Here is a 16,500-nt window from a genome sequence, read left to right as displayed (position 1 = left end):
GATTAATATGGGAATCAAATTGCACAAGTCGCACAACCAAAGAACCAAGCTAGGGTAGACAAACGAATGTGACAACAAACGGTTTGGATGACATATTTTGTGGCAGAAAACTATCAAGGAGAAGAAGAAATTCTTCGGTTATTCTATTATTGAGTTGAATTCTTCTTATAATCCGAATGCTTACTAGATGAATTTCGATCACGGAATCAGAGGCTCAATCTGTACAAGTCGTTCTCTGTTCGATTTGTTGATCCCTCCATTTCTTGAGAAACTTGACAATGTTAGATTGACAAAGAATTAGTTGGATTTATTTTGTAATTTAATTAATTTACGGTTATGTAGGTTATGGAGGATTTAATATGATTTTTAATTAGTTTGAAAGATATTCAAATTAGTTTGATTACCATTTAAGTACGTATATATTTTAGGGATTCACAACTAACCAGAATATGTGGCTTGGGTAGGGTAAATATGGAAATTTACCTCTTCCATAATTTTTGAAAATATTGATTTGACCATTTTTTAAAATTAAAAAACCTATGGCCATTTTTCATTAGCGTTTTGCATTCACATCTCCTTCATCACCCATGACCTCATTTTTCACTTTTTTTTTTCCTTAGATTGTTATAAAAGCTCATACTTTTGAATATGGTCGTTTTATATAAATGATGTGAACCGTAACATACAAAAAAAAATTGAATGATGTGATCTAATAGTAAAAATTCTTAAAACAATATTTTTTTGTTTCAAGTGTTATCAAATTTTGAATTTCAAACTTTAAAATGTAAAATTATTTATAAAAAAAATAAAAACTTTGATAAATATATTATCTCGTGTTATAAAATCATTTCATTTTTTTTTGTTAATATTAAAATATGTAAAATATAATATATCATAAATTATATAATATTGTAAAATAATAATTATACAAAATTTATAAGAAAAATGTTAATAAATTAATTAATATTATTTTATATTGAATTAAATATTTAGCTAGTAACTACTCTTAGTTTACAACTATATTAGTAACAGTTTTTTTAAATTGATATTCAATTTCCAAATCTACTACCAAACATATTTGAAAACAATGAAAACAAATTAGACAAATATTTTTTCATTGAATCCCTTATTTTCAAATTTTTGTTTTCAGATCACTAAAAGTATTTATAGCACAAGAAATTTCTTAAATAAGAATTCTAAAATAATCTAACTAGTCAGGATGACAACTTTCAAATTTCGTATCAAAATGCTAGTTCACTTCTAATAAAATTGCCATTCAATCCCTCATTTGAAAATATTTGGAAAAAATAAATGAGTATCAAAATACTCATTAAGCAATTCTCATGTCCAACTTTGAAACTACCATTCAAAACATTCATATACAAAAGTACTAGATTGGAGTTAAAAAAAGTTGTTACAAAGTCGTTACAAAACATTTTATACCACTACTGAAAAAGTTAACGTTTCAAAAACAAGAAAAGTAAAGAATTTTTTTTTTTTTTTTTGAAAAGAACTAAGTGACAATGGCTCATGACTGAAAATAGTGCACCAATCTTAAATCTTGAAGTGAATTTTGTATTATTGATTCACTTGCCATATACAAAAGTTGCAGCCCTTTTATAAAGAAAGACAAAATGCTTTATATTATTGGGCTTTCAAATACAGACATTGGGCCTCTGGGTTTCTATCATTTTATGGGCCTAGTGATTAGCCTTAACAGCCCCTCTCAAGCCAAGGGAGAGGGGAGCGCGAACCTTGAGCTTGTCGGTGAGGTCATGAAAATGGAGAGGTGACAGCGGCTTTGTGAGCAGATCGGCGATTTGGGCAGTCGACGGTAAGTGTTGAACTTGAATCTGTTTTGAAAGTACAAGATCTTTGACAAAGTATATATTAATTTCAACATGCTGTATCCTTGAGTGCAGAATAGGATTCGAGCAGAGATGAACAGAGCTGAGATTGTCACACCACATTATAGGAGGCTGGGAGATGGAAATGCGAAGCTCACGAAACAAGGTCTTCAGCCATACAAGTTCAGGCAGCTAGGGCTAATGCATGGTATTCTGCTTCTGTGCTAGATCTCGAAATAATTGATTACTTTTTCGATCCCCAAGAAATAGGTTTGTCCCCTAAGTAGATACAAAATTCAAAGGTGGATTTCCTGTCATCAGGATCAGATGCACAGTCGGCGTCAGAATATCCTTGTAGAGTCATTAGGGTGGGTTTTGTAAGGAGTAGTCCAGTCGAAAATGACCTTTTAAGATATCTGAGAATCCTCTTTACCATATGCCAGTGAGTTATGGTAGGGGCATGCATAAATTGACATGCTTTGTTGAATGAAAATGACAACTCAGGTCTGGTTAGAGTCACATATTGGAGGGCACCTACTATGCTTCTGTATAAAAAATGGTATGGGAGAGGGTCCCCTTGTCGAGCTGATAGTATAGAACCACTAACCATTGGTGTGGATATTACATTAGCCTCAAATATTTTTGCCCGTTGTAGTAAGTCAGTGATGTATTTTGATTGAGAAAGAAATAAACTATCAGCTGAGGGATAGGATACCTCAATTCCCAAGAAGTAACTCAATTTTCCCAAATCCTTTAATGAGAACTTCTGATTAAGGTATGAATTAGTTGTTGAATTTCAGATGTAGAGCTGCCTGTTAGAACTATGTCATCCTCATAGATTAATATGTAGCAACAAGTATTGTTTTGGACCTGAAGAATAAGGATGGGTCTGCTTTGGAACCAACAAATCCAAGAGAAATCATGAATGAACTAAGTCTTTCAAACCAAGCCCGTGGAGCTTGTTTTAGCCCATAGAGTGTCTTACGAAGTTTGCAGACATGTTGTTTGGCGTGTGGTTGTACAAAACCTATTGGTTGATCCATGAGGACAGTTTCACTTAGGAGACCATGCAAAAATGCATTATTAATGTCTATTTGTCTTAGTGTCCATTCATGTGCTAAAGCCAGAGTTAATAGTACTCTGATTGTTATAGGTTTAACCACGGGGCTACAGGTTTCAAAATAGTCTATGTCTGCAGTCTGATGAGACCCTTTTGCAACTAGGCATGCTTTGTACCTTGATGTAGACCCATCTGTATTCCTTTTTATCTTGAAGACCCATTTGCATCTAACAACTTTCTTATGAGTGGATGGTGGTACTAGCTCCCAGGTTTCATTTTTCATTAGTGCAGAGTACTCTTCCTCCATAGCTTTTCACCAATGACTGTGTTTCATAGCTTCCTTGGCAGAGGTAGGTTTTACTTCCTTGTAGTCAGCTAGATAGATTCGTGGTTTGAAAATTCCATTCTTTGCACAAGTGACCATAGCATGAGTGTTCACAGATGTACTAGCATTAGATATTGAATTGGGTGTAGGTCGTATAGATGAGGAATTTGGTGTAATTGGAACAGTTGTTGGATTCTGGTTAGGGCAGATAGAGGTGGGATCCAGGCTAACTGTTGAAGAATTAGTTGATGGTGTTGAGGATAAGGGAGAACTAGGATTTTGACTAGGTGATGAAGGTAAGGGAGAGTTAGGGTGTGATACTGTTGGATTGGGTACAATAGGAGAGGAAGTGTTGGTTAAAATTGGTGATGGGAAGTAGGTAGAGTTTGGGAAGTAGGTAGAGTTGGGGAAGTAGACTGAGGAATAGGGGATGTAGGTAGAGTAGATAAGGGAGAGAGAATAGGTAGATGATTTTGGACTCCGGTTGAGTTGTTAGGTATAGAGAAAGGAGATTGATGAAATTTGAATGGAAACTCTGTTTCATTAAAGGTGACATGACGTGGTATGTATAAACGACCTATAAAAGAAAGACATTTATAGCCTTTATGGATATTGTTGTACCCAAGAAATATACATGGGGTGGAAAGAGTTTGGAGTTTGTAGGTATTATAGGATCGTATACATGGGAAACAAAGACAACCAAAGGTCTTTAGGAAAGAATAGGATGTTTTTTATGGAAAAGCTTCTCCAGTGGACTAATCCATTTAAGTGTTGGTGATGGGAGTCTATTAATGAGATAGACAGCTGTTGAAAATTCATCTTCCCATAAGTCTATAAGCATTGAGGCTTGAGAGAGTAAGGTTAGGCCCATTTCAACAATGTGACGATGTTTACGTTCTGCAATTCCATTTTGTTGTGAGGTATATGGACAAAATATTCGATGTTCTATTCCATTTGACTTTAGGTATTTAGAAAAGGCTTGGAATTCACCTCCACCATCGGATTGGAAAGTTAGGATAGGAGCATTAAGTCGTTTTTCAATTAAGGTTTTTAATCGTATGAAGGCTAAGAATGCTTGAGATTTATTTTCGAGAAAATAGATCCAAGTATATTTGGTGAAGGCATCAATGATGGTAATATAGTATTTATAGTTATTTCGAGAGCTTTTAAAAGCTGGTCCCCATAGGTCTGAAACTACTAATTGAAGGGGTGCAGTATATATAGTTTGAGAAGAAGAAAAAGGTAGACTGTGACTTTTGCCAATAGGACATGCAGAACAAAAAGAGTGCTTTTTATTAATATGAATTTTGGGGATACAATCATGAAGAACTTTGTTTGTAATTTCAGTAGATGGATGGCCTAACCTCTGATGCCATATATCTATAGGGGAATTACAAGTTGGTGGAATGTAGGATTGAAGAGGGACAATAGTGTGAAGGATATGACTTGGATATGAGAAGCCCTCAGACTCTGGTGACGATGCTGTCAACTTGAATGGATATAGTCCATCACAGAGATTTTCTTGTAGGATAATTCTACCAGACTTTGTTTTCTTTTGTGAATTGGCTAACACTAAGTAGGTTCTTGGTCACAGAAGGAACACGTACAAGATCATGTAATGGAAGATATGATTAGATGGGTAATAAGAGAAGATGAGCCAGAGTGAGTTATAGACAAACCTGCCCCATTAATTGTATGAATCTGTTGTCCATCTGTGAATTCTTTGCTATTTGTGATGTTGGTGATATGATTTATTGCGCCCATGGTTTCAAATTTCGAGCGACACGTCGACATGTCGACGTGTCGAGGTGCTCGACATCGGCATGTTGGGGAAAAATCGTTTTTCCCCCAATGTCGTCGACATGTCGATTCAAATGTCTTTTTTTTTAATTTAGGTTATTTTATTTCCATTCTCTTCTTACTGATCTATAATTTTTCACAACCTCGATGATTGTAATCTTAGTCTGTTCAATGTAACATTCATATTTTAATATAAAAATTTAGTAATAAGTATAACTAACGAGATCCTTATAAATATAAGATTCGGAATTTACTTTATGTTCTATTAGAAGTAGTTGACTACTTTTTTTTTTTTTTTTTTTTTTTTGCAAATGGTAGTTTGACTACTTCTTTAGTGTCTTTCATAATAGGAATTCACTTGGAAATTAGATACTTACCGACTTGGTTTTCAAACGTATTTCTAAATTTTAATGACCTCATACCTACTTCTCTTTTCAAATTTGAATTCACACATTTTTCAAACACATTTAAAATTTCTACGATTATTTTAATCCTTATATATATATCAGTATTTCATATATATTGTTCAATTGTGTAACTAAAGACTAGATTGTATTATAAATTATCAATAAAACATAATCGAGTAACAATGAACTTTAATTTAATAATTCAAATAATTTCCATGTATGTATACAATATTTTGTTTCAACATTTTCATCGCAACGACATTTCCATAAGTAATATTACTTATGAAGCTTATAGATAAATAATTTAGATATGATGGTCAAAAGTGAACAAGTATAGGCAAATTAAGATACAATTAAAGTTTACTTTACTTATTCAAAAAATTTCCATCAATCTTCGTTAAAGAATTCTTTTTTTTTTATCTCCCCATCGACGTCGACATTTTCAAAGTAAAATGGTCATATTCTTACATTTAATGGTTAAATGCGATCAATTATAGGCTAATTAAGCTTCAATGCAAGTTTTATTTACTAATTCAAAAAATTTCCATCAATTTCCACAATTTCCGTGATTTTTTCCCAAATATCCGTTGACATCGACATGTCCGTAAAATCGAGACCTCGACATTTCCATCGACGTTGACATTTCGAACCTTGGTTGCACCCGAGTCTGGATACTAGTTAGTATCCTTGTTTAAATCAGGTGTCATTAACATAGCTGAATATTCTGATGTTGAGAATAGGTATTTGAATGTTGCGGCCTAACATTGTGAGCGTTTCCTAAGTTTGATTGATTCGGTACTCGAAAGTAGCACCTATCAGCTGTGTGGCCAAATTTATGACAAATCTGACATTGTACCCTATTCCTTGGATACCAGTGTCTTCCTCCCCTTATGCTGCTTCTTCCACGACCTCTGTTATTTTCTGTATAATTCCGGTTATCATAGTATTGTGAGTTGTGGGATTTGTGAAGCTGTATTCTGCTGATGTTGCATGAGATTTACTACTGGAACGTAGGATCCTTTGGGGCTTGCACTATTGAGTCCTTTTCCATTCTACTTTCATGTGACAGAAGTAGGGATGTGACTTCTTGGATTGAAACTGAGCTTGTTTTCGCTGTGATGACAGAGATGGTGGATTCATATTCGGATCCCAGTCCTGATAATATGTGTAATATGTGATCTTCAGTAGTAATAACTTTGCCTGTTGCTTTCAATGAGTCAATGAGGTTCTTAACTAGGTGCATGTATTCTTTCAAGCTAAGATTGCCTTTACGTATATTTTGTAACTTTGTCTTTAGTTCCATCACTCTTGCGAGATTTCTTGTAGCAAACATCTGTTCAAGATTCCTCGATATCTCTTTTGCTGTCTTGCAATGAAGCAGCTGCTATGATTTCTTCTGACATGGATCCTAGCATCCAAGACATTATTAACCTGTCTTGTTTCTTCCACTATGTGTATTCTTGATTTAGTCTTTGAGATGATATTGAATTTTGTATTACTATTAGGTATATGAGGAGGAGCTTCAAAACTATCATCAATATAGTCATCTAATCCATTACCTTCTAAGGCAGCAAGAACTTGAAATTTCCACAATAAGAAGCTTCCATCTCCTAACTTTACAGTAGTGATTTTATTATCTGGATTTTTATCACTTGTACATTGGAATTCGTGGTGACTATTGAGTTGTCTTTTGTAACTTTTGTCATTCTTCAGTATTTTTCTTCAGGACTTCGTTAGTTAGACTGTACGCTCTGATACCATGAAAACAGTGCACCAATCTTGAATCTTGAAGTGAATTTTGTATTATTGATTCACTTACCATATAGTTTGCAGCCCTTTTATAAAGAAAGACATAATGCTTTACATTATTGGACTTTTAAATATAGACATTGGGCCTCTAGGTTTCTATCATTTTACGGGCCTAGTGATTAGTCTTAACAATGACTTCTCTAGATAAAAAAATCCAAAGTCTATCTCATCTTTAAAAATCATCATGGACATGAAACATAAGAAAAGACGCACCAAAATGTTACATGAAATCATGGTTGCAACATGCATTTTAAGAAAAAAATTTTGCTAAGGCCAAGGATGAGAACACAGTCAAAACATTAAAGTCTCGTTTGGTTTCCATTTTTTGTTTTTCAAAAACGATTTTGAAATTTTATGTAAATTCAAAAAAAATAATAATAATGATTAGTTTTCAAAAACAGATTTCTGTTTTTCAAAATTTCATTTTTTCTTTTAATACTTGATTTTTCTTTTTTGTGACATATTTACCTCTAACAAATTTCTTTCTCAATCTAAATTTTTTTCTTCATAAATTTTTTTTTACAATCACTCCGCATTTCTCTCTCTAAAAATAATATTTTTCTTAAACTCTTATCTCTATAAAATTTCGCCTTTTATAATTTTCAGCTGAATCTCTTTTTCTAACAAAATCATATTTTCTTTTCTTGTTCAACTTTCATTCACCGTAACTTTTATTTCTATTTATATTTATTTATTTTCTCCAAAAAATATATTCCGAATATGTTTTATCTCTAATATTTTTTTTTCACTATAATTTTTCTCTTTCTAATTTCTTTTTTTTCTTTAACATATCTTTTCCTCCCAACTTTACTATTTTTCTTTAAAATGGTTCTCTTTTTGTTTTTTTTAACTCTCCTTTTACTAATTTTTTTTCTTTATCTCTCTAACATAAGTTTATTTCATCTCTCTAAACTTATATTTTTATGCCTCTAAAAATAGGAAATAATTAATACATTAGAGATACAAAAAATTTTCCGGAGGGTCAAGACTATGCTCCAAAAATAGGAAATAATTAATATATTTTTTATTAACATATTTACTAGATTGTGAATAAAATATTAAATATTTTTTAAAAACTAATTATTTATACTAGCAAATAGTAATTCTAAAAATAATTAATATATTTATTACACTTTTTATTTTTTAAATTATAAAAATAATTAAAATTAATTATAAAACTGATAATTTTTCTCGCAAATATCCCCATTTGCAAATAAGGATTCGTTAACATGGATCTCGATCTTTGGACTGAAAAAAACGAGGTGGAAACGTGGGACTAAAAATTTTCATGAGCAGAAGAATGAGAAAGGGCATCCTTACTCCCACCTCACACCATTGTCATCTCTACCTGCATCAATTTTTCTCTCTAATATGTATTTTTGATTTTCTAACTCTTTTAAAAATAGAAAACTAAATGTTTACCGAACATTTTTTGTTTTCTATTTTTTAAAAACAAAAAACAGTTGTCAGACATATATGGTTTTTGCTTTTAGAAAACACAAAATTAAAAACTAAAAATTAAAAACAGAAAAACCAAAAACCAAAAACCAAAAACAGAAATAGTTATCAAACGGGATTTGAAAATTGATGGTCTTATTTCCAAACTTAAAACCCAGAAACATTCGGCAAACATCACAAAACTACCCTACCAAAACCTACACATGCATCTAATATTAAAAGAAAAAAAAATCCCTTAAGCCGAAGAACAAGCAGGATCATGGGTCAAGTTGTGGCGACCAAGCACCAAGTTCTAGGCCGTCTTTAACTCCTTGTGCATTTTCCGTGTAACCCCTTTGATTGCTTCCAACCGACGAACCGTGTCCCTCAAAGCTTGGATATCAGAAATCAATGAATCACCTCGAGCCACTTCTCTTGCGAGCGCATGCTTCAAAAGCCTTTTCAGGTTCCTTTCCTCTATCCTAGGGAACTTCCTTCTACTTTTTTTTCGGAACCTAACAACCTCACAAAGGCAAAGAGATGCGATCAAACCCGAGTAGTAGAGCTTACTATTTTTTCATGATGCACGCTTGTGGATGACTCCCTCGCAGTGTTTTCGAGGCGCACCCGGGCGCTCGCCTCAGGCAAGAGGCGAGGCGTTTTCGCCCAGGTGCGCCTCGTAAGGTGCCCAGGCGAGCGCCTTCAATCGGGCGCTTGCCTTTGGGTGCCTTGGCGCGCCTGTCGCCTGAGGCAAGGCGATCGCCTCCTTCAAGGGGGCGATCCGTCTTTTTTTTTTTAAGTTTTTTTTTAAAAAACCCTTCCCTGCACGCGCGACAAACCCTTTCTACCTCCATTACCTCTCGACATTCACCTTCAAGCTTCACCACCGTCATCTCCGCCGGCCGTCGCCCGCTTCCCCGTCTCCGACCATCGCCGTCGCCTCTGTCTCAACCGGCGTCGCCGTCTGCTACTGTTGCAGCAGCCGCCGCCGCCTCCGTTGCCGCCACCGCTTACTCCGATAGTCCGACTTCCGTAGGTTTTTTTTTATTTTATTTCTTATATCTCATTTACTCCTTTTCGTTTCCTCTCTTTTATTTCACACAAAAGTTTTCTAAATCTTTGGCTTTCTTCACACTTCACAGTGGCTCTTTAGTCTTTCCTTTACATTTTTTTTTATCGTCCAAATTTGAATTATATTAGGATGGAAGAAGGTGGAAACAAACGCAAGCATCCCGGTTGGCAATACATCATATTGGATGATCCAAAAGATACAAACACGTGCAAATGCATGTTTTGTGGAAAAATTACCAAAGGTGGAGTTTGCCGAGCAACAAACCATTTGGTTGGGGGAAATCGAAATGTAAAGGCATGTTTGAAATGCCCAACTAATGTAAGAGAAGAATTGAAGGAGTATCAAACAAGAACAAAAGCAAGAAGGGAAGAGAGTAATGCCCTCCCAACGTATGAAGATTTAACTTTGATTGAAGAAGATGATGAAGATGAGATGGAAGTAGTTGGTGGCAGTGGTAGTGGAACAACATCAACCCCAATGAACAAGCGAACAAGAATAAACACAGGTCATAATGTGAGTAGTATGGGTGGGAGAGGGAGAGGAAGTGGAAGTGGAAATGGAGGAGGAAGTAGTAACTCTTGTAGTCCATCTGTGTTAAAACCACCGCGACCAAAGGGGCCAATAGATAAATTTGTTTATCAACATCCTGGAAAAGTTATTGATGATAGAAATCGATTGAAGAGGTTGAAGCAATCAACTATTACTGAAAAATATGATAAAGAGGGGAGAGATGCTACAGTGCAATTCATCGTGCGTTGGATATATCAAGCAGGTATTCCTCTAAATACTATTTGCTTGAGAAGTTTTGAAGTGATGCTAGAAGCTGTGGGGCAATTTGGCCCTGGTTTGATACCTCCTTCTTATCATGAAGCTCGAGTAACGTACTTGAAAAAAGAAGTACAGTACACAAAAAATCTGATGGGCGATCATGAGGTAGAATGGAAGAGAAATGGTTGTTCGTTGATGTCAGATGGGTGGACTGATAAGAGGGATAGGACACTAATCAACTTTTTAGTTCATTCATTTGTTGGAACGTTGTTTATGGAATCCATCGATGCATCTTCATGCATCAAAACTGGAGAAAAGATTTTTCAACTCTTAGATGGCATGGTGGAGAAGATTGGAGAAGAAAACGTTGTCCAAGTTGTGACGGATAATGCCTCAAACTATGTCCTAGCTGGAAAACTTTTAGAAGCCAAGCGACCTCATCTATATTGGACACCATGCGCTGCTCATTGTCTAGATTTAATTTTGGAGGATATTGGAAAGATTGAGCAGGTGAAAAGGTGTCTTAGGAAGGCTGTGGCACTTAGTGGTTCTAAACATGATGAATGAATTTACTAACCAACATGAATTGGTAAGACCAGCAGTGACTCGCTTCGCAACTTCATTTTTAACCCTAGCCAGTATTCACAGAAATAAAGCCAATTTGAGGAAGATGTTTATTTCTAAGAAATGGACCACCTCTAAATGGGCGAAGGACCCGAAGGGGAAGGGAGCAGCTGAAACTGTTATGATGCCATCTTTTTGGAATTCAGTTGTGTATACTTTGAAAGCATCGGGCCCTTTAGTTCGTGTGTTGAGGCTAGTAGATGGTAATAAACCGGCTATGTGTTATATTTACAAAGCTATGGATAGGGCAAAGGAGGCTATTAAGAGTGGTTTTAATGGAACTGAGGCGAAGTATAGACCAATTTGGGAGATTTATGATAAAAGGTGGGATTGCCAACTTCATCGGCCTTTACATGCAGTCAGATATTATTTGAATCCATCTCTTTTCTATGACAACAAAGAGAGAATTATGCAAGATCCTGAGGTCATGGATGGTCCGATCAAAGTTATAGAACGATTAATACCATCTATTGATGATCAAGTTCAATGTTCAATCGAATTAGAATTGTACAATGAAGCAAAAGGCATGTTTTCGAGTAATGTAGCAATAAGGACGAGGGGTGTTAAAACACCAGGTAATGACATTATTTATTACTTTTAGTTTTAAATTTTTAATAGACATTTAAGTTTGAACTACTAAAATTCTAAATCATTTGTTTAATATGTGCACAGCTGCATGGTGGTCTCTTTATGGTGTTAATGCTCCGATTTTACGAAAGTTAACCATGAAAGTCCTTAGTCTAACGTGCAGCGCTTCTGGTTGGGAGCGCAATTGGAGTGTTTTTGAACACGTAAGTGAGAGTAATTTGGTTTTTCCATTGTTAATTGAAGATTGAAAAATCCACTTTTGACTCTACATTCGTTAATAATTCTGTAGACTCATTCCAAAAAGGGGAACAGGTTAGAGCAAAAGCGTCTTAATGACTTGGTTTATATAAAATATAGCCAAGCACTTAAAGAGCGCTACACTCTACAAGACCAACTTGATCCAATTACTTTGGATCATATTGATGAAAGTAATGAATGGTTAATCGGAACACTCGAAGAAGAAGATGGTCAAGAAGAAAATGAGTTGGTCTTTGATGATGACGACCTCACATGGGGAAATGTAGCCGAGGCCAGTGGTGTTAGAGAGCCCATAAGGCAAACTAGAACATATGCAAGATCTAAAGGAAAGTCGCCCGCTACTCCCGCTACTCCCGCTCCCACAACTTCAAGAGTTCGAAAATCAGTGCAAGTGGTGGTTAGTGATGATGATGATGACACCGAAGAAGAAGAATTGGAAAAGGAAGATTGTGAGGACGTCCAAGATGAAGAGAATTTAGATTTAGATGAGGATGATGATGTTTGATTACTTATATTTACTTTTTGTTCTATTTCAGACTCTAGAATTTGGAACTAAACTTATAGAATTTGGTTATTTTATGCATCTTGTTGACCTTTACTATTTTGGTATTGATTTTTTTAAGGTAGTTTATGCACTATATATATAATTTTTACTTATTTATTAAGGTGCGCCTCGCTTCAATCGGGCGTTGTCTTTGTATCGTCTCTCGCCTCAAGTCGATCGAAGGACTCGTCGCCTTGCGGTGCGCCTTGCGCCTCGAAAACACTGCTCCCTCTATAAGCTTTCCAAAGTTTATTGAAAATCCCTTCATCGTGGCATAGACGAGCAACACCCAATCAGGAATGATATGTTAGATCATTCTCGGTAGGCATGTCTGATTCTTCGCAACATACGGCCAAATGGTTAGTGTTACAGAAATATCATCGGGACTAAGATCGAACACACCTCCTTTCCACGTAGTATTACCATATTCGAATGAGGATGTACTGCCGCGTAGAACTCCCTTACCAAGTCGATGGCTACACAACTTACTGGCTTTAACAACTGCATCCATTGTTTTCTTCGGGCTACCGGCTATGCCCGCCACATATCAGAGACCACCGCTAGCTCCAGTCTAAACCTAACCAATCAATAATGCCCCAGACTTTGTCCACCCCTACCGCTTCTTAAGATTAGCTTTGCTCCACTCAGTCTCAAATTCCCACTGTCATCATCTAGATGTGGGCAAACAGGCTAAAGGGCAGATGTCGGGGCGGAAGGTTACCTCCTAGCTGCAGCAACACGAGTCTTGGCTGCTCGGGTCTTTGGTTCATATACAGTGGGTCCTTCTACCTTCTGTTTTCTCACCCTCTTCCTCGATGTTTGATTTCGGCCTCCTCTGGCCTCCAAAGAGCTCCTTGATAGGAACTTGATCAGCTGCCTCTGTGTGTACTGAAGAAAAATGTGCATCTGACTCGAGAGTTGACTTACGATAATATTTTGCGGATCCGAAGGTGAGGAAGAGGCTACTGAACAATCCAGCGAACGAGATGATGTCCTAAAATCTGCTGGCCTCTCTTTGCACCATTATCACCTTCTTTCCATTCGGACTTTTCTCTTTCTCCACACTAGGGGACTCTACTGAATGCTCCCTACCTCGTTCAATCTCATCATCATCAGAACATGGAAACTTGTTTGCCCATGCATGGCTATTGGATTCCACTGGAGCCTTAAGAAACTCATTTTGCACGGGATTTGCAATTGGGGCCAATATATGGCACTAGCTCCCGTAACATTCAATAGTCGGCTTTGTTTACTCTTCGGAATCTCTCTGAATGACATGCACAATCCGATTTATCTCATCTCCCTAAGGCATACCCATAGTCAAAGGGGTTAATAAAAAGTTGGATAGATCATCAGTATCTCTGATACCCGATAGGGTGGCCGGCGGAGTAATAAAATCACCCTCCTGCAGCTGAGATTTATCCACCTCATCCTCTGAACTCTTCGATAATGTTTTTGTTGATATCTCAAAAGGTAATTGTCGTACTACATCTACTTCCTTCGTCGGCGTTCCGGTCGCAGGTGGAATCTGACGTCATTTGAGGAAGATTCTTGCCCAAAAACTACACCCACATTCTCGCTGCTCTGATATCCTCAACGAGTCCCAATTTTGCTCGAATAGATAAATTTTTGGAATATAGAATACCAGCAAGTTTTCTAAGGAGAGGGCAGAGAGAAGGAGAACACGGAGGAGAGAGGCAATAGAAAGAGAGGAGAAAGAGTGAAAAAAAAAATTGAATTTTTCATGTACGAAAGTTTACCAGTTTAATTTTTTAAAATTGGAAGTTTAAGGGCTTTAATTTTTGCAATTGAAGTTTGGAGGTGTAATTGTAACCATCATTGTAATTTTTTCACTTTGTAAAAGTTTTAACAGTTTATTTTTTACAATTTAAAGTTTTGAAGTGTAATTGTAACAACTACTTTAGGGGTGGGTTGTGCAATTTGCCCTTTATTTATTTTATAACCAATATTTCCTTTACATAAAAAGACCTAATTTTACAACATAATAATAATTTTATTCGTAAACAAAAAGAAAGTACACTCCAAACACAAAAGACCGGTCAGGGGTTAAGAGTGAGAGTTGGATATGAAGTGAAAAAAAAAAGACTCAGAGCCCTAAAATTTTGGCTAAATTACAAACGTACCCCTAAACTTGGCTTTTTTTTCAAAAATACCTCTATCCTCTCAAAAGTTTCAATATTACTATTGATCAATTATAAGGATTTCATTTCAAAAATATCCTTTGAGCAAACATCAGTTAATATGTTGAATGAAAGTTGATGTGACCAAATCTGAAATTACGTGACAGTTAACATAGAAGCTTCCTTGGAAAAAGTCGGAAAGAGAGGAAATGTGAAACTATCACGTTTAAAAAGAGGATTAGGGCAAAATTGTGTAGACAATGGAGAAACAAACTTTGTTGACAATGGAGAAAGAAGACTTTTAAGACAAAATTAGGATCTCTATGCCACTTAAAGAGTATTTTTTTAAACATACTAGAAATTCCAAAGGTAGTATTGAAACGTTTACGAAAGGTAAATGGAGGATAAAAGTGGTAAATTGAGGAAAAAGAATTTTGAGGCAAAATTAGAACCTACATGTCACGTAAAGTTCCAAGTTGATTTCCATGTTGTTCCAGATGCTACCACGTCAACTTTCCGTTCAAAATATTAACGGATATTTACTTAAGGAATATTTTTGAAATGTTTGTGAAAGTTGAATGAAGCCGAAATAGTTGAATGGGCCGCCCTATCGCATAAAATCTCAAATATATACCTGACAGCTGAAGAGGACACAATTTTCTGGAGACTAGAAGCAACCGGTTCCTTTTCAACAAGCTCCCTCACCAAAGACCTCACACCTAACAACCCGATCTCTTCTACTATACTCTACGAGGCCATTTGGAAGGACTCTTATCCCAAAAAAGTAAAATTTTTCATTTGGGAATGCAGCCACAAAGCCATAAACGCATTTGATAAGCTACAAAGGAGACTGCCTTACATGTCTATCTCTCCCCATTGGTGCGCAATGTGTAAGACAGAATCTGAGTCACAGACACATTTTTTCATCACATGCCCATTTTCATTTGGTATCTGGAAAAACTTTCTTCAATTGTTTGGATGGTTCACGGCATTACCTTATGATATCCCTCTTCTACTGGAGTACAACTTCAATGGCCATCCTTTTACAAAAGAAAAGGAAATTCTATGGAAGCATTTTGTTAGAGCCCTCTTTTGGATAACTTGGAGAGAAAGAAACAATCGAACTTTCAATGACAAAGACCTCCCCTTTGAAAGGGTTTTTGATTCATTAGTCTTCACAGTTATCACTTGGAGTAAAAGTTCTCCTCTTTTTCACCATTATTCCTACACTTCCCTTTTTTACAATTGGAAATGTTTTATGTAACCCTCTTTGAGTCTTTGTTATCTCTTTTGTAATTTCATATTATCAATGAAATTGTTTCTTTCACAAAAAAAAATGTTTGTGAAAGTTCAAGGGTATTGAAACTTTTGAAAGAATAGAAGGATGTTTTAAACAAAGGAAAAAGTCAAGAGGTATTGTTGTAATTTAGCTTGAAGTTTATATATGAGGGTGAAGATGTCTATCCAGATAAAAACACAAGAGTCTTCATATTTTACAGGGGGCTTTAAGCCTGATATGCTTTATTCCAATTTTATCAACCATAAAAGGTACCAAGCCACCATAATAATGTCCTACATAATGTTCAATAAACTACCAACCAACATCTCATGAAAAAATAATAATAATAATAAATAAATAAATAAATAAAATAAAATAAAATACTACTAACCTACAAAAATTGAGATAAAAATCTTGAAACTCATTCCAAATGACAATTCATTCATTATAACTTATGAGCATGTGCATTCAATTGCTTTGGCAGAGGCAAAGTGCATTGCAGTTAGCAGATAAATGACTTACTTCAGTTTTGATTCGGCGG

The 16,500-nt window shown here is 35.7% G+C and overlaps 1 protein-coding gene and 1 long non-coding RNA gene across 2 annotated transcripts; both read left to right on the top strand.

Moving 5' to 3' along the window:
- The first annotated feature begins 1,678 nt into the window (after positions 1-1,678).
- On the top strand, positions 1,679-7,257 carry LOC111025260 (uncharacterized). The gene is made up of 3 exons (XR_002603490.2): positions 1,679-1,834; positions 1,923-2,055; positions 6,945-7,257. It is a non-coding gene; the product is annotated as an uncharacterized LOC111025260 (long non-coding RNA).
- Positions 7,258-8,237: 980 nt separating this feature from the next.
- On the top strand, positions 8,238-16,495 carry LOC148209738 (uncharacterized). Its single transcript, XM_088126972.1, is given in 4 exon segments — positions 8,238-11,061; positions 11,063-11,736; positions 11,822-11,940; positions 12,027-16,495. Coding segments are annotated over 4 exon segments (2,442 nt in total). The 5' UTR covers positions 8,238-9,886; the 3' UTR covers positions 12,501-16,495.
- Positions 16,496-16,500: the final 5 nt, after the last annotated feature.

This window comes from Momordica charantia, assembly GCF_013281855.1.
Source record: "Momordica charantia cultivar OHB3-1 chromosome 8 unlocalized genomic scaffold, Mcharantia_2.0 BLBB01000008.1, whole genome shotgun sequence".
NCBI classification, from domain to species: Eukaryota; Viridiplantae; Streptophyta; class Magnoliopsida; order Cucurbitales; family Cucurbitaceae; genus Momordica; species Momordica charantia.
This window is presented reverse-complemented; position numbering and strand designations above follow the sequence as displayed.